This window comes from Gadus macrocephalus, chromosome 5 (assembly GCF_031168955.1).
Source record: "Gadus macrocephalus chromosome 5, ASM3116895v1".
NCBI lineage: Eukaryota > Metazoa > Chordata > Actinopteri > Gadiformes > Gadidae > Gadus > Gadus macrocephalus.
Genome location: NC_082386.1, coordinates 12,244,852 through 12,266,584, shown reverse-complemented (window position 1 = coordinate 12,266,584; position 21,733 = coordinate 12,244,852). Strand labels below are relative to the sequence as shown.

Sequence of the window (21,733 nt, the reverse complement as noted above, 5' to 3'; positions counted from 1 at the left end):
CGTTAGAAAATGCATTTTATATCAAGCTATAAAACCGTTTTGGGTTGGAACAATTCATTTTTGCGAAGAAGCGAAGCTACGTCGTAAAATGTTATTACGACTGTGACCACTTCTTTACGGCAGATAAAATATGGCGGAAGGTGAGAAAACACTCAACGGAGTGGATCTCAGCAAGGTAGGGTTTTAAATTGGTCTAAAACTGTTCAAAAGCTCCTCGCACCAACACATCGTACCGTTTTGTTTGAGGTACACGAACATATATTGCATCGTGCCATGTTGTTTAGCGCTGCGCCGGGGACGTGTTATTCCCTGTTATCACCAGCTGCTAGCTGCTATGCTAATATAGTGACATACAGTTGAGTTGTTGTCGTCTATCGACAGCCGGGCCGAACCATAATGCATGATGTATTCATGTGTTCATTGGTTTCGGATGCATGTCACTTTATGCCATCGGTCGGTTGTTAATAGTTTAAAATGTATTTATTTTCTGCACACGTTTATGAGCAGCATTTTTCACGTTTCATAGTTTGGATCGGTCCTTGTGCCAATCACGGAAGATGATTTGTAAAGCTATTGATAAATTAAAATGGAAAGTTGTCATTGGTCCATAATCATCAACGACAACTTAATTCATCCTGGTCATTGACGGCCCAAATACATGGGATGTTATTTCCGGCATAATACAACCTCTTTTTTTGATTATGCAAAACTGTATGATGTATATCAGGGGGAGGAATGTTTATTACGTTTAATGTTTATTAATTTCAAAAAAATATTTTGTCTACTTGAACAAAAATATTTTTGTGATGGAGAGAAAACTATTACTGTTTAACAATGCTGATGTCATGGCGTGTCATCTTTCTGCTGTCATGCAGAAATGGCTGGATGCCGCAGACAGCTATGCAGAATTGCGATCCTACCTGCGAGTCATGGTGCCAAGGACCTACCACCTGGACACGGTGCTTGATCCGCAGGAAGAGGAGCGGGTGCAGAAATGCCTCCTCCACCCACTGGAGTGTTTCCTGTTTGGAGAGGATCCGGAGGAGGGCTTGGCCAAACTCAAGCAGGGCAGCGAGTCCTCTGGGATATGTGGCCGTGTCTTCAAGGAGGGAGAGACAGTCTACTCCTGCAGGTCAGAGAAGTCCAAAGGCTGCTGCAACTTACATTTTTATTTTCATTAACCTATCAATTCGCAGATTTCTGAGTAGTCGTGTAGTCCATAGCTATCAGAACGACAGATATTCAGGGTCCTTAAGGTCATGGACTTTCTTGTCAAAGACAGACGTTATTGAGCTGTGAGAGAAATAATGCATTGACAGCACAAGTTTAGGGTGGTTTGCATTTATTGATCACAAAGGCAGAAAAATAATAAACTGATTGTGGTCAATCTCCTAGGGTGATATCTTAATACATGGAACAACTAGCATGATGTGTTTTGACCACTTTTAATATTAGAAATGAATATTGCATTTAGAATTTCTGCAACTTTACTTCTTGTTTATGAATTTTCATGATTTCTTCTTGAAATGACGAGTTTGAATTTCAAAGAGGTGAATTCAAAACCAATAATTTCAGATGGCCTTGTTTCAAAGTATCATATTTCATGTTATGATATTATGAATTTATTTGTGTGAAAATAACTATAAACAAAAACAAAACATCATGGTAGTGATTTGCTTGATTACACTCGGACATAACATGCTTTGTACTAGGGAGCTGGCAGGGAAATCTCTTTAATGTCTGGTCCAACTACATTTGCATTCTCACCTGCAGCTCCTTGGTTAATGTCTGGATAATTTCAGGTTTGCAGTGCATCTGTGAAATAGGACTTTGGTACTTTCTCAGCTCCTTAATTTAATACTTTCCAGTGTTTCCCCCAGTAAATGTCTTAGTCAAGGTGGTCAAGGAGCGGGGTCTCCGTTTCAATTCAATTCAAAAAGCCTTATGGCACGACCATTGTTGTGAACAGTATTACCGATGCATTATTGATCTTTTTTTTTTTTTACACCTGATGGAAGTATGTTTTCTTTCCCTACGAGAGTTTTCTACTTTGTTAATGCATGATAATTAAAAGAAATTATAAAAAAAAATAGAAACTTATTTTTTATTTTTTTTATATACATTGGCGGGGCCCTATTGTTGTTAAGGCGGCCGCCTTAACAACACAGTGCTGGGGGAAACACTGCTTTCTCTACAACGTTCATTAAATCAATCAATAAATTAAGCCAAATGCTTAATATAACTCTTTGACTAGACCCGTGATTGGTATCAGCCGGTAATCCTTACAGAGACAAAATGTTCTTTCACACATCAATAGGTTCAAGTCGGCCTTGGGGCAGAAATACGATGCATGTTTTATTTTATCCAAATATTGTCTTTGTAACACACTTTTTGAATCCGTTTTGTACCACATAAATTCTGTTACTCTTTTTATTTTTTATTAATGACCAAAATTGCATCCTATTGACGGCAGGGACTGTGCGATAGACCCCACCTGTGTGCTGTGCATGGACTGCTTCCAGGAAAGTGTGCATAAAGGCCATCGCTATAAGGTACCGCCTACATGCTGTCACTCCTATGACCATAACCCTTTGAACATTGTGAATCATCTAGGAACTGAAAGAAATTATACATTTTCCAAATGCACAGATTTTCATAGCAACAATGCATATTTCCCAGTCCTGTATAACATGACATAATCCTACCCGTCTTGTGGTGCTCAGATGCACGCCTCATCGGGTGGCGGGTTCTGCGACTGTGGAGATCTGGAGGCCTGGAAGATCGGCCCCTGTTGCGCCATACACGACCAGGGGACGGCTGTTGCCATGGAAACCGTGAGTTACAATACATGGAAGCCGGAAAGGGGGGAGAGAGAGGTGGGAAGGATGTCTTTACTTCCCCATTCGTTGAACCCCAGATTTTTTTTTTTTTTTCTCTCCCGGTTTTAATCATTTAGCGATTGTCTTGGATTTATTTTGGGGCTGTGAATGGCCGGATAGGATCTGGGAAAGTGACATTGAGTGACCTGTGCTGCCTGAGATTGTTTAGAGTGGTTCTAAGTGTTTGCTTACATGATTACGGAGCTATGGAGGAAAATAAACTGCGATTCTCCAGCAGTATTTTTACTCGGGCTGAATTGTGGCTAGACTGAGATGTGACAACGTATGACGTTGATATTTCTTGGCTGCTGTTTTTCTATAATGGCTGGAAATTTGCATCCAAATGCCTTGAGCTAATAAATCACAACACCAATATCGGTTGTATTTATTTTGCTCTAGGTCCTTTTAGGGTCAAACCAATACCCAGTGCTGTCCTCATCTGTCATTTAGCTCATCCCAGCTGCTCAGCCTCCATCTTGATAAGGCTAAACCAAAGCCCTTTTACAAACACAGAGCAGGAAGGTGTATAGCTTCTTTTTTTTCCATAAACAACAGGTGCCTCAATTAAGAGGCGACTCTAAAGAGCAGGTCTGCCTGCTTTGTGCTGCCCCCGCAGATGTAAAACGCTGCTTTAACTGACACTTTCCATGTGGCAGTACTCCACACTGAACATAAAACACCTTAATTCAAACCAGAACAAACATGGTGTTCTGGGTATTTCACAGGTCCCTGATCCAGCCTACTGTCCCATCTGTCAGGTCTTTGCCATTGAGGTTCAGATCGATCATCACACGGCATCACTATTGAGAAGATGGATCTCTGAGAGGGCAGAGGAAGGGAAAATGACAGTCGATTTTGGCCCCCTTTTCCTCTAGTCCAGTGGGCTAAACTGCTGGCACTAATGCTGGAGGAAGGGAAGAGGACCTGGGTTTGACACCAGAGTCTGGTGAACTCGGGGAGACCACATCACAAAGTGGTTTATTCTAGGCGTCAGAGCAAGCCTGCCGACTATCGGCTACACAGGGAACTGGGAAGGTTATCCAAGTAAAGGCGTCCACAGCAGACTGACTGGGGGCTGATGGGTTACAGGATTGGCTAAATGTCTGTGTCTGACAGGAGGACATAACCAAACGCCTCATGCTTACATATACACGTGCTTTTCAGGACGCCAGTGTGCTGGATCCTGTCCTGCGCGAGCGCGCTGAGCAGCTGTTTCGTTGTCTGCTGCGCTACGTCACCGAAATGCTGGTCTGGGAGAAATACTACGAGCTCCCAGCAGACCTTGAGCCCAGGTACTGCCAAGAAACCGGTTATGGAAAACAAAAGCTGGACAATGATTGTCGTGTTACCTCATGGAGTGATGCTGGACCGAGTGGGTTTTGCTTAACTTAATATGAGCAGTATCACAATCATTTTGTAAATGGACTGCATTTATATAGCGCTTTTCTACCCAGGGAGCTCAAGGCGCTTTACAGTATTTCCTAACATTCACCCATTCATGCACATAATCAGACACCGATGGCAGTCTCAGCCATGCAAGTTAACCAGCCAGCTCGTCGGGAGCAGTAAGGGTGAGGTGACCTGCTCAGGGACACCTCGAACCTCTGCTAGGAGGAGCCGGGTTCGAACCAGCAACCTTCCAGTTAACGGCAAACCCACTCTACCTCTTGAGCCACATGCCACCCCGGCAATTAATATGGATTCAATATTCTCCGGCATAATTAAGATTTTGGGTGTAAAGTGAAATGTTGCTAAACCATAATAACCCCCCCCCTCTCCCCTATGGTCATAGTGACACGATTTTCGAAGAAGTGTACTTATGCGTGCTGTACAACGACGACCACCACTCGTTCGACCACGTTATCTACAGCCTGCAGCGCTCCATCAAGTGCACCCAGGCGGTGGCCCAGGCCCACACAGCGCTCATCGACAAAGAGGTGTCTGGACATCAACACGCTCCCACCGCTTTCACCAGGAGGAGGGAAACGCATCTTAAAACAAACACTGGGCCACAAATTGAATCAATAACGTGTCTTTACTTGTAATTCAGGGACGCTGGATCGTGAAGAAAGGAGACCTTCTGGCTTGCCAGTTAGTGAACGACCTCATCGAGGTACGTTCCAATGCAGTGGTTCATCTGTTCCGCGTTCACGACCGGTGACCATTCTGTTTTGGTCCCTGTATGCAATGCCTTACTCTGGCTGTTCTTGCAGACCAACTCGAAGCACATCTCCCAGGAGGAGCTGCGCGTGGAGGTGCTGCTCTATGCAGTGGTGGCCCATCAGACCTTTGCTCTGCGCCTGGGCAACTGGTTCCAGAAGATCGTCGGTTACTCAGGTAAGAGCGTCAACGTTTCTGCTTTGGCTCATTTGATATCGGTAGTTTGGTCTCTCTTGCTGTTTTAAAAAAACGAATCAGCCATCAAGATTTCTTTATAAGCATCATGTTTAACTGGGTAATTAACTCTATATTTGTATGCCTTGGGTGGCGAAGCGAAAGGGAACAACATGAGACACACGGAACAAACCAGTGCAACCCAAGCCGCCCTGCTTGAGTATTTGACTAGTCTGGTCTGCTGATCTAAGGTGCTTCTCCCTTCAGTTGGTTTCAGGCAGATCTTCTCTCAAGTGTTCCTTGAGCATAGACCGGTTCACCAGGATCCCTGTTTCGTCAGCCAGCTGATGCTGCATGATTTTGTGATGCACAAAGGTGAGTGGGGAGGCCGACCCTGTACGCCCAGGTAATCATCCTGTCCCGTTTCCTGTTTCCTGTTTGATAAGCAGGACGCTCTTCTTTTGGTCTCTTCCTCTAGGAGCTCGCAGGATCGTGTACGAGTTGATCTTCTGCAGCCTGCTAATGGATACAGAGTCTAAGAGGCTTTTTGCAATTGAATTCACAAAGGTTTAATTAACATTATGATTTAGTCTATAGAAACGCATCTTCGATGAGGTTTTGCAACTACTAATGTCTGTACTAATGTCTGTCTTCTAGAATTATGACATGCTGCAGCAGTGCTTCATCTTTGATTACCATGACAGGAGTATCTTCATATCCTCTCTGTCGGTACAGATCTTCACTGTGCCAACCCTGGTGAGCATTGGCTGCTATGACGGCATCTAAACGTTACACGTGTGTTCGCAACCTGCATGATACTAGAGTTGTTATCAATCTGTCTTCATTTGAATTAAATCAGTGGAACTTTCTTGTGAAGTGAACAATACAAAAGTTTGTTTACCGTACAAAAGCATGGACAGGTGTATTACAACATTTCTCTCTGCCTCCCCGCGACCCCCCAGGCCAGACATCTGATCGAGGAAGCTAAGGTCATCAAGGTGATTGTGGGTACCATCATGGAGGTGCTCAAGGGTCACCTGTGCGACGCCAACCGCTTCCAGTTCCAAGGCTACAACTCGGACAAGTTCTTCCGCATTCATGTCATCTTCCATGACCTCAGGTGATGTTTGTGTGTGTTTGATACCATCCGTTTATTTTATGCAGTACACATTCCTAGCTTTCACCGACTGCGAAGAGTAACAGTCATATTTGTCAATAATACAGGTACATTCTGATCAGCAAGCCCACTGAATGGACAGATGCGTTGAGGACAGCGTTTCTGGAAGGGTTCAAAGCCTTTCTGGATCTCCTTGGTTGTATGCAGGTATGGATTCATGCAAGGCTGCCCTGTTCTTGGGTGGATGGTTCTGTGAATCTCATGGTACATGATTCTTTTATAATGGAATTCCTATAAAAATAAGAAATCATCACCCTTGTCAATGGTTCCGTGTCCAGGGAATGGAGGAGGTGAAACGCCAGTTCGGTCAGCACATCGAGGTTGAACCCGAGTGGGAGGCTGGCTTCTCTCTGCAGATCCAGCTCCGCCACATCCTCTCCATGTTCCAGGACTGGTGCGCCTCTGACGTAAGTCCCGTCGCACAGACCATCAGATAAAACGGAAGAAAACTATCGTTGATAAACTCGGCGAAAGGCGACGTGTTGCCCTGCTTGACTCCACATCCTCACCCGCCCACGTGCAGGAGACGGTCCTGCTCCAGGCCTTCAGAGAATGCCACGGAGCACTGATCCATTGCAACCACCGGGCAAACCAGAGCGAGCCCACCGACTTCTACATGTGCAAGCAGATCCTCCACATCCGTCCTTACAAAGTCTCCCAGGAGCCAGTCAGCATACACCTGCCCATCTCCAGGCTGTTCGCTGGTAAGACTGCTGCAATGCCTCTGAGTGTCTCTGTTTCCGCGTCGGGGTGAATTCAATCCGAGTAGTCCTCTTCTCTCTGGAAAGCTCTCCCTGTGTGACCGCCCCTTTGTTTGTCGTCCTCCACAGGCCTGTATCTGCACCTGTGCAGGACCGGGGCCATTGAGCGCCTCCACCAACACGTCGATCCTGTGAGTGGCCTTTCACCTCCCTAACACAACCTTTGAATGACGGTGACGTTTGAATGAGGTTGTAAAGACGCCTCTGATCCTGCTGTTCCAGGCGAGCTACGACTACACCTACCTGGCGGAACACTCTCTGCGCTGCCTGGTGTTGGTGGCGCAGGTCTCGGCGGAGATGTGGCGCCGGAACGGGCTCTCGCTGGTCAGCCAGGTCAGGCGGCAGTGGTTCCCTATGGTGTATGTATATACCTCACACATTGTGCAGTGCTGGGCAGGGCCTCACTGTGGGCTGTTCCTTCCTCTCAGGTGTACTACTATCAGGATGTGAAGTGCCGGGATGAGATGTATGACAAGGACGTCCTCATGTTACAGGTAGGGGCTGGTTTTAGTAGACCTCTTTCATAGAATATGGAGAATAATGCTTCAGCATACATTCATTGTCATTATACACAATGAACAATGTAATCATTATACATTTTTTCAAGCTGTGTTTTATCTCAAATATGAACAGATTGCAGCCTCCAAAATGGACCCCAACCACTTTCTCATGCTTCTCTTGTTGAGGTTTGAGCTATTTGACGTCTTTAACGGAAGTACCTCGGGCAAAGATCAGGCAAGAAAAAAACTCTTTCTATAAACTCTTTCTTTGCGTCACTCCCTGGGACTCTGTCTTTCTCTCTTTCTGACCTTTTCCTACTCTTTCACCCGTCTTCACCCTCTGGTTCTCTGCTCTTCAAACTGTTGTCAACCATTTGAACTTGGGTCTTGCAGGAGCTGCTGAAGCAGTGGAATCGGCTGACAGAGGAGATGCTGTTTCTCCTGATTGTCATCATCGGTACGTCATAAAAGCTCTCATCTTCCAAAGTGTTCAGACTCTACCAGCCCATTGACTGTGGGCCCAGTGTTTGACCAATAGCGTTTCTCATTGGTGCCCACCCAGGCGAGCGCTATGTGCCGGGGGTCAGTGAGGTAACCAAAGAGGACGTGACGATGAGGGAGGTGATCCACCTGCTCTGCATCGAGCCCATGGCCCACAGCGGCCTGGTCAAAGGCCTGCCGGAAAACGTGAGCTCCCCAGCCACTCATGTTGACCTCTGAACTCCACAAAACAAACAACATAAATAAAATAAAAACAATGTCAAACAATATGTTATAACGTAAAACTTTTATTTTAACAGGAGAGCCATGAAACCGGCCTGGAGTCTGTTATTTCCAAAGTTTCCAATTTTAAGTAAGTAATCGTTTGAACCAGACTGGGATTCAGCCTGGAGGATTATTGTTGAGGTTTTAAATGGGATCCTTGTTTCCTAGGAAGCCTGGGGTGTCAGGCCACGGTCTGTACGAAGTGAAGAAAGAGTGTCTGCCAGAGTTCAACCCTTTCTTCTACCACTACTCCAAGTCTCAGCACAGCAAGGTTTGGCCGAAGCTTAATGCCCACTGCTGGATCCTTGTTCCCTCATTCTGATGTGCAGCTCCCTGTAATGGCTGCTGCTGTCTCTGTTCTAGGCAGAGGATTCCCAGAAGAAGAGGAGAGCCCAGGAGGGCACTGATCAAGGTTAGTATTTGAGTAAGAGGGTGAGCGTGCCCAAGAGCCTGATCGGACCAGCAACCCACAAAAATGAAATTGATGTTTGTTATATAATATAAGGATAACTTGTTATTAACCGAGTGACACGAAAACACAGGTCGAGACGTTTATCCATTTTAACAGATTTATTAGCGCCACAACAATTGTTAAGTTGCACTTAACCGGTTGCCGTAAGGCATTGGAATAACAATGCATACTGTTGACTATCCATTGCATAATGCATGCATAAGAAATAAGTACGCTCTACGGGTTCAGCTGTTATACAATGTTTAAGAAATCAATCAGAGATTAGGTTTGGACCAGAAACCGGTTTTAAAGGATCCCTCGGATGCGTTGTCCTACGTGTTTCTCTCCTACCAGCCCTGCGGCCTCCCGTTCCGCCGGCCTTCTGCCCGACCTTCTCCAGCGTGGTGCGTCTGCTCAGCTGTGACATCTTCGTCCACATCCTGAGGCGAGTGCTGCAGAGAGCTGCCAAGGACCGCTCCACGCAGTGGACCGAGGCCATGGTCCAGAGGGTACGCGCCAGCTGGCCAACTCGGGTCCATCCGGTTTCATTCTGCCTCATTCTGTTTTTGAGTGTCTGACTGACCTTTAGTGACTGTCATGTGTGCCCCCTCTCCAAGGCCCTGCATCTGATTGGACAGGCACTGTTGGAGGAAAAGTCCCAGCTGGAGGCCGCTGCAGACGAGGAGGTGGCCTTCGATTTCAGCGTCAAAGCCCGTGGTACGTGGAGGCCATATTGCCTCTTTTTTTTGTTTTGTTAATCAAATTTTTCGTCTTTTTATTTTTTACCATTCTTAGTCCTGCGTCAAACAATGGTATGCATTGTCTTTTACGATTCAATATTGATTGTTTCCATTTTTTATTTGACGTAGTGATTTAAAATGAGTAGAACATTTCTAAATGCCAACACTTAAGTTTTGATTCAGATTCGTATTCCATTCTTTCAAAGGAGCACTTGATCGATTGGTCGATCGACTCGTCATCAAGCATTACCTGCTAGCCTCGCCTAGTGTTGTTTTTGTTATGATCCAAATCTCTTTCACTGGTCCCTCTTAGGTTTGGGCTCAGAACACAGCAAATCTGTGTTCCAGCTCCTGACCAAAGTCAAGTCCCTTCCTGCACTGGAAGGCCACAGCGACATGGTCAAGTGGATTCTCCAGGTGAGCTCTTGAAGCTATAAGATTCCATCGTTCACACACACGTCATGGCTTTTAAACCGCTGGGCTGTGTTTCAATCTATGCAAATGGATGTTGATCCGCTAGATGTGTGCAGTGGTAAAGAGCCACAGAGAGCTTCATTGAATGTTGATCTGCTAGATGTTTGAGGTGGTGAAGTGACAGTTTCATCCTGTGTTGATCTGTTAGATGTTTGAGTCGGTGAAGTGCCACAGAGAGAAGAACTGCCCGACCGCCTCCGTGAGCATGGACACGAGCAAACCAGAGCCAGAGGTAAAGTCTACACATGGCCAGGTTATGGACAAGATGGACCAAATGGACTTTATTGGGTTATGTGTAACATATCCATAAACAGGGACCTTTTTATAAACACACCGACGGTAAATTTTTCAGAAGAAAGTCCAGCACTAATAATTGCTAGGTCAATCCATTCCCCGTATGCAACAACGATAGCTAGGATAAGACTCTAGACAATGCTAAGGATTATTTTTAAGGGCAATGACGTACAACATACAACAAGTGCGTACAGGGGATGTTTTTAGGAGACTAAGGCCCAATCCCATTTCTACCCCTTACCCCTCCCCCTTGTTTTGAAGGGGTAAGGGGAAGGGGTAAGGGGTAGAAATGGGATTGGGCCTAAGGGAGGAGAAGGGGCGGTGGAGGGCTACGGGAGGAGGCTATACAGAGTCAAGGTGAACTCTTAATCTGACCTACCAGTATTCTAAACATGCATGCTGCTTGTTTTAAAGAAAGGAGGGTGGAACTTTATATGTGGCTCGCTCCTGGTGGCCGGAGAGCGATGAACCGCCCTAAGGCCCTCCCCTCCTCCCTGCACTCCCCCCAGGTGGCCCAGGACAAAGACAAGGCAGAGCGCAAGAGGAAGGCGGACGCCGCCAAGCTCCACCGGCAGAAGATCATGGCCCAGATGTCCGCCATGCAGAGGAACTTCATCGAGTCCAACAAGATGCTGTACGACAACATGCCGGACAGCAGCAGTAGCCATCCAGGACCGGCCGCCACGACTAGTGAGAGGTAAGGAGGGGGGGGGGGTGGTGGTGGTGGTGGTGGTGGTGGTGGTGGTGGTGGTGGGGTTACATCTGGTTCATTATCACAGTTGTAGATTATGAACATGCCTGAACTCTGACCAGATCTTTTAAAACGTTGGACCCGATAGTAAAGTTTCCCCGGACTTGTCTCCCTCCCCCATCCCATCCCCCTCCAGCTCCAGTGTCCCGGAGCAGCGGGAGCGCTGCGTGGCCCTGGGCCCCCAGCGCGGCTCCACGCCCGCCCAGCGGGAGGTGCTGACCTGCATCCTGTGCCAGGAGGAGCAGGAGGTGGCGGCGCTGTCCCAGGCCATGGTGCTGACGGCGTGCGTGCAGAGGTCCACGGTGCTCACCCAGTGCCGGGGGAAGGCCCTGGGCACGGAGAACGCCTGTGGTGGGTCTCAGACTCAGGGCTGCATGTCTTCGTTCACGGGGGGCCCCCTTCTTTAGTCTCTCTTCGGCAAGCCACGTCCATGCTTTGGATTGGTTAAGATTGATTCTGACGGTTACATTTACGTTACATTTAGGGCATTTATCAGAGGCTTTTCTCCAAAGCGCCTTACAATAAGTCCATTTGTCAGAAGAAAGAGAAGCAATATATCACTGTCTGTGTACAGTAAGGTTATTCATAAGCCAAGGGTATTCATATAACCAAGTGCCAAGCACTAACAATTGCTATGTTAATCCATTCCCCATGTGCCATGTGCACCCACTGCCTTTGACTGAGTGTTACTGAGCTGTTGGTCTCTCGCAGGTAACGCAGCCCCGTCCAACTCGCTCTTCATGTCCCCTGACCTGGTGGTCGGGACGCACACCGGCAGCTGCGGCCACATCATGCACTCAAGCTGCTGGCAAAAGTGAGTCCCTCGCGTCTGCGTGTCTGCTCTATGAGTTGTAAGCCCACTCGGCTAGCCAGTCTGTCTCTGCGATTCTCTCATGCTTCCCACAGAGAGAATGACATCACATTGACATTTTACATCAGGGCATTCAGCAGACGCTTTTATCCAAAGAGACTTACAATAAGTACATTTGTCAGAAGAAAGAGAAACAATAAATCGCTGTCGGTAGTACGGTACAGTGCGGATGTTCATAGAAACAATTTCCAAGCCCTAACAATAGTTAGGTTATTTCCCTATATACAACAAAGATAACCATGATACGACGCGACACAGTGCCGTCGTACAACATTCATAAGCCCGTGCATGATGAGCTCATTGAGCTTCTGACCCGGTTCATAAGCCCGTGCATGATGAGCTCATTGAGCTTCTGACCCGGTTCATAAGCCCGTGCATGATGAGCTCATTGAGCTTCTGACCCGGTTCATAAGCCCGTGCATGATGAGCTCATTGAGCTTCTGACCCGGTTCATAAGCCCGTGCGTGATGAGCTCATTGAGCTTCTGACCCGGTTCCTTCAGGTACTTCGAGGCCATCCAGAACACGACCAGGAACCGCCTCCACGCCGAGCTGATCATCGACCTGGAGAACGGCCAGTACCTGTGTCCCCTCTGCAAGTCCCTGTGCAACACCGTGGTGCCCCTCGTGCCCCTGGAGCCCCTCACCATCGACTAGTGAGCGGCCCCCTGGAACCAGCTCTCTGAGGATGACTGCGTGTTAGGACACTGCAAAACACTTGATTTTAATTGTAGAGCATGATAATGGGAAGACACCGGCAGCAAAGTGACCAAGAGTTCATTCAGTGAGGCAATGTGTGAACAAGATTCTTACAGGGAAATGTTAGCATTCCAGGTGGTTAATACAAAGGTTACAAATGTGAGGGGGAGTGACCAACGTGGAGAGTTTAGGATTGGTCATGGCTGAAGTCAGCCACGGCGGGAGGGGCCAAGTTAAACTGCATTACACTATGGGTGAAGTGGTCTGCAAGGCTGTAAGACAATTAAAGGAATCCACGCAACAAAGTGGTCAGTCGATTAGCGTGGCCTTAATATCAGACCTCGTGGCTACTGTAGCAATGCAAAGGCCACCTCTCAGTTCGAGAGGGGAAGGGAAGTACCTCTAGGTCCCAGGAGAATACAAACAATTCCTTTGTTTGTCTAGTAATTATATAAACAAGGTAAATATTATTTTGCATATTATAGTTACGATTAATATTTCAACGACGTTATCCCGACGATGGATGTTGTGTTATCCATATGGGCGACGGGCTCGCCCGTGTCGCAGTCCGTTCAGATGCTGATGTCTCCCCTCTGTCGTGCAGCGAGAATGCAGAGATAGTGGGCCAGCACCTGACCCTGCCCCGCTGGATCCTGATCCTCTTGGCCAGAATCAACGGACTCAAGTCCATCAATCACAGCTCCGGTGAGGACAGATCTGACAGCTTGTGACCGTGGTAACCTGGTGGTTGTGGACCAAGGCAGGGGATAAGTGGAAGATAAAGAGTAGATATGTTAAATATATAGTGGAGGTGTGTTGATTACTTCTTCAATTACATTAATGTAGTGAACATTCAATATACAAGGGACCAGAGCATGTGTAGAAAGGTTCCTGTGATCAATATGGTTAGTGGGGCTGAGAGAGGAGCCTGAGGCGAGGTTAGTGATTCTGGTAGTTTCGTCTCCCCAAATACCAGTGGTTTATACTGAAGCGGCTCCATTCCATTCAGCCATTACCTGGTAAGGATCAGTCGAGGGCGATGAGGAAGTGTGAATCATCGTGTTGTATCCACCCGGTGGATCATGGAACAAAGCCACTGTGATTGATTGGTTGTCTGGTTGCTGCGTTGCAGAGGGCGCGTCTCCTGAAGAAGCGTCAGGGCTTTTTGGAGAGGGTCGGCCAGACTTCAGATCCATCCTGAGCTTTGGCGTGCAGGAGCCGTGAGTGACCGACGTACTCGCATGTGGAACATCATTTTAAACACGGGTGTCTTCCTGCGGGGGGAGGGGGGCGGGCGGGCGTCAGAGCGCTGACGCCGCTGTGCTTTCAGGAGGAAGTTCTCGGACAGCATAGCAGAGATGCTCGTGGTGTGTGCCACCACAGTGCACCGGGTGGGCCTGGAGACCCCGCCCAACGAGCTGTGCCCCCACGTGCCCACCATGGCCTGGAACACGTGCGCCTTCACCATCCAGGCCATCGGTGAGCCCCCAAGGACCCACGGTCCCCCCTGAACCCCCTACTGTGTGTGTACTTCAGTGTATTCAATGGAACGCCGTCGTGGTGTTCTGCAATAATCAATGGATTGTAAGGCTGTCTGATTGGCTGTACATTCATAACTTTGGTAATTGGGAGGTGACGGGTATTTGTTATTTATGTTAGCCATGCAACAAAAATGTTGCGCCTTTTTTTATTTTTTGTAATATTTTTCTTTTACAATTTCTTTGTTGCAGAAAATGTGTTACAGGAAGAAGACAAAGCGCTTTTTGGATCTTTACAGAACCGACAGGTTGTCCAAAGCCTCTAGAAATGTGTGCAGCCATACATAAACCCGGCTGTTTATCTGTGGACAATGTGACTAAAGGTCCTCCGTCTTTCAGCTGGTGGGTCTGAACGCCGTCATCCAGTTCTCCGCCGCCCAGAGGCTGAAGTCCTCCCAGGCTGTGATCCAAACGCACTTTACAGACATGCTCGCAGGTACGCCGTCCATACACCGCATGCGCCGCCGCCCCCGCTCTTGTTATCTGTCGAGTCTAACCAGATGCCCCTCCCCTGTCTCCAGTCCTGTTGCCGACCATCAGCAGAGAGAACACCCCCTCTATCCTGGAGGTGGACTTCTTCCATCTTCTGGTGGGTGTCCATTGTCCAATCAGGTCGTTACCAGTCTTTAAACACCAGGTTTTTCCTGTTGTCGCATTTAGTTACCTTTTAACATTTAGGGCATTTAGCCGATGCTTTTATCCAAAGCGACCCACAATAAGTACATTAGTTAGAAGGAGGAGAAACACCAATATATCAGTGTATGGGTACCGTTAGGATGTTCATTGAACCAAGAAGAATTACAATCATTAACAAAAGCAAAATAAATAACACACATCTTTCACTCTGCTGCGTGCCTCAGTTTAAGACCCTTAATCGCCCAGCTCTACGGTCAAAATAAAATAAGTGCGTAAGAGGGCTGGGGGGGTAAGGGGTTAGGCTATGCAGAGTCCAGGTGAACTCCATCCTTTCTCCACATGCTCCTCTCTTTGGCGTGGGGGGTTAGGGTTGGTTGTGTGGCCCATTGTTGTGCTGTGCATGGTACCCACTGTGTGGTGGTGCTCTCCAGGTGGGCATGGTGCTGTCCGTCCCAGCGCTCTACCACGAGGAGGCGGTGGAGCTGCAGCCGTCGGCCGTCAGCTCCGCCTACAACCACCTCTACATCCTGCACCTGGTCACCATGGCGCACCTGGTGCAGGTCCTGCTCACCTCGGGTACGACGACCACTGCTGTTGGATTTATCTTTTACGTTCAGGGCTTTTGGCAGATGTTTCTTTATCCAAAGCGACTTACATAAGTACATTTGTCAGAACAAAGAGTAACAACAATCTATCGCCTTCGGGACAATAATGGCGCATTTCCACCGGAGGGTTCGCTTCGCTTCAGTCCAGTAGTGAGGGGGCGGTATAGCCCAGCTCAGTTCAGCGGTCGCGTTTCAACTGCCGACAGTACCCTTATGGTAGGCCGGATGTCGATTGCCGCGGTAGCTACCTAAACATTGGGACATCATAGTAGTGCGACACAGTGTAGCCTGCTCAATAAAAACAATCGATACAATAACAACTGCTCCATCAAGCTCCCTCTGCACGTCTTCCTCCCCAAGAATGCAGAGGAACGTCTCCACCTCCTTGTTCAACCAAGTTAAAGTCTTGTGCGATATGTCCATTGTCCAGAATAATACCTTGCGGGTACTGTTTGTTAGTTTTTATCCCCATGTCGCCCGGAAGTGACGATTCTGTCGACCAATCAACGGAGGGCGTGTGTAGCTCGAACTCGCCGGCACCCTTTCAGGCGTCTCAGTACCCCAACGGAGGAGTACTGCGCGACGAGTACGGCTCAGTCCGGGTCACGCCCACTTTTGGCGGTGGAAACGCTATCCGTGCCGCACCTTGGCGAACTGAACTGCACCCACCGGTGGAAACGCGCCACAAGGATGATCATAGAACCAAGTGCCAAACACTAAAAATCGCTAGGTTAACCAATACTCTGTATATAGCAAAGATAGCTAGGATAAGATGCGACACAATGCGTAGTACTATTTTTTAAGTGCCAGGACGTACGTACAACATACAATCCGTGCATAAGAGGGGTGTGGGGGGGGAAAGGGGGTAGGCTATGCTGTTGTGCATTCCCTCCGGTGACCCCGGTGTTGGCCCTGCTCCCTGTGTGCAGACTTTCCTGCAGCGGCGGGGGGGGAGGAGGGAGAGGAGGCCCGGGCGGCGGCGGAGCTCTACATCACCCTGACCCAGCTCACCACAGGGTAGCCGCCGGACTCCTTATTGCTTCAGCGGACACACGCATGTTTACTGTAAAACTCTCAAAGGGGGGATATTATGCCACCAGGTTGTAGTGTGATTAACACTTACAAGCCTTTGGAAAATCTGCCCTTCCCTGTGCCTTGTGACTTCACAAGGCCCACACAGTGTACTGTAGCAAACGGTGCTTATCTATCATGCAGACCTCTAGGTGGACAAGCCAACTTGTGATGTGACTAAAAACACAGGAAAAGGCAGATTTAAAATTGTGTTTTGCGTGCATCGACTAACGGAGTTCTGTGTATTTGTCCTCCAGGCTGAGCTCAGATGTGTCCGGCAGCGCTGTGGCTGAGGGAGTGAAGCGGGCGATCACGCCTTTCCTGCGCTGCACGGCACTCTTCTTCAATGGTCTTACAGGAGTGCCCCCTCCGGTGGAGGTCTCCAACACTGCAGGTCACTCAGGAGTACATGAGAATACTGAAGTCTTGAGATAAATATTGTAATGTTAAACTACATTATCCACAAGCCTCATAACATTTACAAAAAATTAGAAAATTATACATTTTAAGCTTGTCATGTAGAAAGGGAAGAAGTGATTCCAGATTAAAGTTCACCCTGTGAAGCCATCGTTTGGTAATTTGACTTTTTCACCCCCAACACCACCATGCCCACGCATACCCACTACCCACCAAGTATTAATGTATCCCCTGTGCTCCTTGTTGCAGTTACCTCTCCAGGACACACGGAGGCGCTGTGCAGTTATCTGGCGTTACCCTCCAACCTATTCCAGCTCTTCTGGGAGCACCGGGAGTCTGTGAGGCCTCTGCTGCAGAGGTAGCCTGAATTGATACTCGCATGGTCTGCTTCCATCTCCTGACTCAGTGCCGGGCAGCAGCCTGGTATCCAGTGCCCTGCTCCTCAGTTTTATAGTACACATCTCTTATTTCAGGTGGTGCCAAGACCCAGCTGTAACCAAAGCGCAAAAGGGTGAAATCCAAACAGTCAGGTACAGGAGTCCTTCTCGCTGGCCCTTTTGTGCGTGTTGCACTAATAAGATGCTTCTAGAAATGCTGTTGGCTGTGGGCCTTGAAGTCACTGTGAGCTGGTCCCCTCCCCCCCCCCCTCTGCAGGTATCCAAGGAGGAGGAACCACCTGATCGACCTGCCAGCGGATTACAGCTCCCTCCTCAATCAGGCCAGTCATTTCAAGTGAGGCAGGCACACTCACTCACTCATTCAAACACACTCACACACTCACTCAATGAGAGGCACACACTAACTCAATGAGACACACACTCAATGAGACACACACTCAATGAGACACACACTCAATGAGACACACACTCAATGAGACACACACTCAATCAGACACACACTCAATCAGACAAACACTCAATGAGACTCACTCATTCAATGAGACTCACTCACTCAATGACTCACTCACTCACTCACTCAGACACATGAACACACCCCACCGCCGTTGCGCTCATGCGTTTGAACCCCCTGCTCTTAAGGTGTCCCAAGTCCAACGACGGGGAGCGGAAGCACCCCACCCTGTGCCTGGTGTGTGGCACCATGCTGTGCTCCCAGAGCACCTGCTGCCAGTCCCAGCTGGAGGGCGAGGACGTGGGCGCCTGCACCGCCCACGCCGCTACCTGTGGCGCCGGCGTCGGGGTGTTCCTCAGGTGGGCGGGGCGGCACGGCACATGTTGGCTGTCTGATAATCACTGCTACTCATTGATCCCAGTTCGTCACCTGTTGACCAAATCAATGTGTTTGCATAAGTTTGTACATTGTGTCTGTGTGTTGCTTTCTGTGGACAGTATCAGAGAATGTGAGATTGTGCTGAAGGCCAGCAAGACGCGAGGAAGCACTTATCCGGCCCCCTACCTCGACGACTACGGAGAGACAGACCCCCAGCTTGTGTAAGACCCCCCATGTTTTCCATTGTGTTTGACATGTTGACTGCACATCAGTACATTCTCCCCTGCTCCTGAAATACATCTCCACAAAATACTCTGACTCTTGATGGTCTTCAAACCAGGCCAGCAAGTGTCTCCTTGGTTCTCATTGCATAACTGTCTTAAAGTTTTTTGTCTGTGCAACCGACTAACGCATAAATATCTTCAGAAAGACGAATATTTTTTTTAATCGATTTCTATTTCTAGTCTTTCTATTCTCCATTTCCCCTCCCATAATGCATCATTTCCTCGTTCATGTCTCCCGCTGTCCTCACATCCGAGGTCTGGCGGTGTTGAGCAACCGCCCCCCCCCCCCCCCCCCCCCCCCCGCCCTTGTCACCGTGTTAATGCTCTCCTCTTCCCGTAGCCGGGGTAACCCCCTCCACCTGTGCCCCGAGCGCTACAAGAAGCTGCACCAGCTGTGGCAGCAGCACTGCGTCCTGGAGGAGATTGCCCGCAGCCTGGAGGTGGACAACGTCATGTTCGCCCTGGAGTGGCAGATGCTGTGAGGGGGCGGGACCACAGACTGCCGGGCGCGGCCACACCCCCCCGGTGCTGCGGCCGGCGCCACAAACACCCGCACACACAGGCAACAAGCACGCAGCCGCACATCGACACACACACACACACACACACACACACACACACACACACACACACACACACACACACACACACACACACACACACACACACACACACACGCGCGTATAGAGCTTAGCTTCTCTTTAGTGGGCGGCGAGTGGGGGGGCCCCGGCCTGCCTGAGGGTCCCCATCCGGCCCCCCACTCCTCTGTAAGGGAGGACCAGAGGCAGTCTTAATATGTCTGGCCCTAGCGAGGAGAGGGGAAAGCGAGTGAGCTGCTGCTGCCTTTATCATTTGGATTGCCCCGCGTCACGCGCAAGGCAGCAGGTTCCTCTCCATAGAGCAATCGTGACGACAACCATGACCCCCCCCCACACAATGTATCGTTTAATCATCACTTTATGTGTGTCAAGTGCCTCCCCAGTAATGCTGTGAAGTTTCTGCATTCTTTCTTTAGTTTAGGGTTTTCTGTTTGATTCAAGTTTTACGAAAAGGGTTTGCTTGATCACACAGGAGTTCATTCCCACTAAGGAAGTGTTTGGGATCATACTATGTTTGGATACAAAACAATACTAGGTTTCTTTATAATAACTATATCTTCATATATGTAATTTTTGGAACATTTATTGATACACTTGTTCATAAATCGGATGTAGCTTACTGTTGAGAAGGGTACAAGTCATTGTTGTTCTGTCAGCTATTGGAGGATTGAAAAAAAGTCTGAAGTTGGTTTTCTTTTTTTTTCAGGTAGCAATAGTCTTTATATTTACCATACTAGTGACAGCGAAGTTATCAAATGATTATGGAAATACCTATTAGGCCCACCCAGACAAAAACAAACTTTATTAAGCGGAAATGATTCGACTGAGCTTGTTGGATTCAGGTTTCCATGAAAACGGGAGAACTAGGACTTGCATCACTAAAGAGCAGCATACCAGCAGAAGACTATCCCAGTTATTCTATACACGCATTCAAAAATACTATTTAAGATGAATATGTACATTTTATGGTAACAAGTTACACATTGTTCACAATAATCGCTTTTAGGGATAACTGAAACCTTGTGCATATTGAAGTTCTTTGTTTTTTTGTTGCTTACTTTTCCATGACAATGAAATAAAGATCCTGGACTACAAAGCTTTGTGCCATTGATGGTCTTTACTCTTGAGTCTTCCTGAGGAAGTTTTCATATTATTTTTTTATCTCGCGTGAGCAAGAATCATTACACGAGATATTAAAAGGGTCTTAAAAACATTGATGACATGAATGAATCTCACTTCACTCCTCGTGTCGGATCCAGTCCTATGGTCTAGCAGAATTTCTGGACGGAGACTTTCAGAGCCTGGGCCGGAAACTAGAGCCAGTGAAGGGCGGAGATAGTCGTGGCTTCCTGTTTGATGGGGCCATGATGGGGTAATGGGTGTGTTCTCCATCACTACCTCATCCTATTGTGCCACTGCACACCTCCCCCTCGGTGCTTTTTAATAGGAGCTTTCAGTTTTTACTGAATGACCTGGGAGAGGAGGGCTGTTAAAAGAGCCTGGCGTGGATGAGGCCAGTGTGTATGACATTCAACAGAAGTCAGACCCTCATTTTGTTAGAGGGGTGATATCATGCTTTTTTGACTTTTCTTTGCTTTAGACTGTTATGTCGTATGCCTATATGTTTAACGTCTGCTAAACTATAAAAATCGAAGTCCGAGCCAGGGGGAGTATTTCTCGGCTATATCGCCTCGAAACGTGTGTGCGGCAGCAAAGTCTGATCAGTCATACTAGTCAATAGCACTACAGGACTATTGTCCGCTGTATTAACACAGACATGTATTTTAAGGTGAGAAGACATCGACGTTGTATCGACGTCTGATCAGTCATACTAGTCAATAGCACTACAGGTCCGTGAGTCAATTATCCTTTATGTTTTTAAACCACTGTAATCGAAATTATTTCTGTCTTTTTTTATACAATAAAAAATGTCTTTTCTTACTATGCATTATTTTCCCAGCTTATAGATTTTTCAAGAAGTTTTTTTCGTCACAAAATGAATTGATAAAATTCATGAGTCACATTAAATAGATTAGGGTTCAAACTGACACTATAACATTCACGTGGGCTATGTGGGGTAGATAAGAACAAATCCAGTCTCTTTTATTAGCTGTAATTGTCTCTGTATTCAACTTTTCTAAAGTTCAGAGATTTTTCCTTGTAATTATATCAAAAGTTTTGATTCCTACAAAAACTGATTATTAGTGTGATGAAATAAAAAGCTGTATATATTATACCATTTTAACTACAAGATTCGGCTTGAGATCTTTTTCTAGCAGGTGATACTCATGATTATTAACACATTTTAAAGCATATAACATTTTTCAGTATCATCATTTTCTGCCAGGAAAACTCCAATGTGTCATATTTTCGCTTTAAAACGTATTACAGTTGAAAAAATACAGGATTTGATTTGATATACATGAATCCTATAGTGTCAGTTTGGAGCAGAAATATAATTGTAACTACAAGATTCGGCTTCAGATAACTTGTATCTATATTAAGTTAATCTTTGGTGTGTGTCTATTTTGTGTGTTTATCTTTATGGTGTGTATCTATATGGGGTGTATCTATGGTGTGTGTGTGTATCTATATGGTGTATACCTATTGTGTGTGCGTGTATATATATGGTTTGTATCTATCGTGTGTGTGTGCATATAG

General features: G+C 47.4%; 1 protein-coding gene across 1 annotated transcript; it reads left to right on the top strand.

Annotated features, from left to right (window-relative positions):
• The first annotated feature begins 4 nt into the window (after nt 1-4).
• On the top strand, nt 5-20,168 carry ubr1 (ubiquitin protein ligase E3 component n-recognin 1). The gene is made up of 47 exons (XM_060052363.1): nt 5-175; nt 876-1,132; nt 2,474-2,552; nt 2,724-2,834; nt 4,044-4,171; nt 4,672-4,816; nt 4,930-4,992; nt 5,093-5,216; nt 5,481-5,588; nt 5,692-5,780; nt 5,871-5,969; nt 6,176-6,333; nt 6,438-6,537; nt 6,669-6,797; nt 6,914-7,094; nt 7,221-7,282; nt 7,374-7,484; nt 7,580-7,645; nt 7,785-7,886; nt 8,045-8,108; nt 8,214-8,338; nt 8,452-8,504; nt 8,585-8,687; nt 8,780-8,828; nt 9,222-9,376; nt 9,485-9,584; nt 9,921-10,024; nt 10,230-10,313; nt 10,885-11,072; nt 11,263-11,477; nt 11,838-11,940; nt 12,500-12,652; nt 13,300-13,400; nt 13,828-13,915; nt 14,026-14,174; nt 14,426-14,481; nt 14,573-14,669; nt 14,755-14,822; nt 15,301-15,445; nt 16,404-16,491; nt 16,803-16,939; nt 17,212-17,320; nt 17,436-17,492; nt 17,617-17,694; nt 18,000-18,170; nt 18,309-18,410; nt 18,814-20,168. Exons 1-47 carry the CDS (start codon nt 131-133, stop codon nt 18,953-18,955), a joined length of 5,241 nt encoding a protein of 1,746 aa, XP_059908346.1. The 5' UTR covers nt 5-130; the 3' UTR covers nt 18,956-20,168.
• Nucleotides 20,169-21,733: the final 1,565 nt, after the last annotated feature.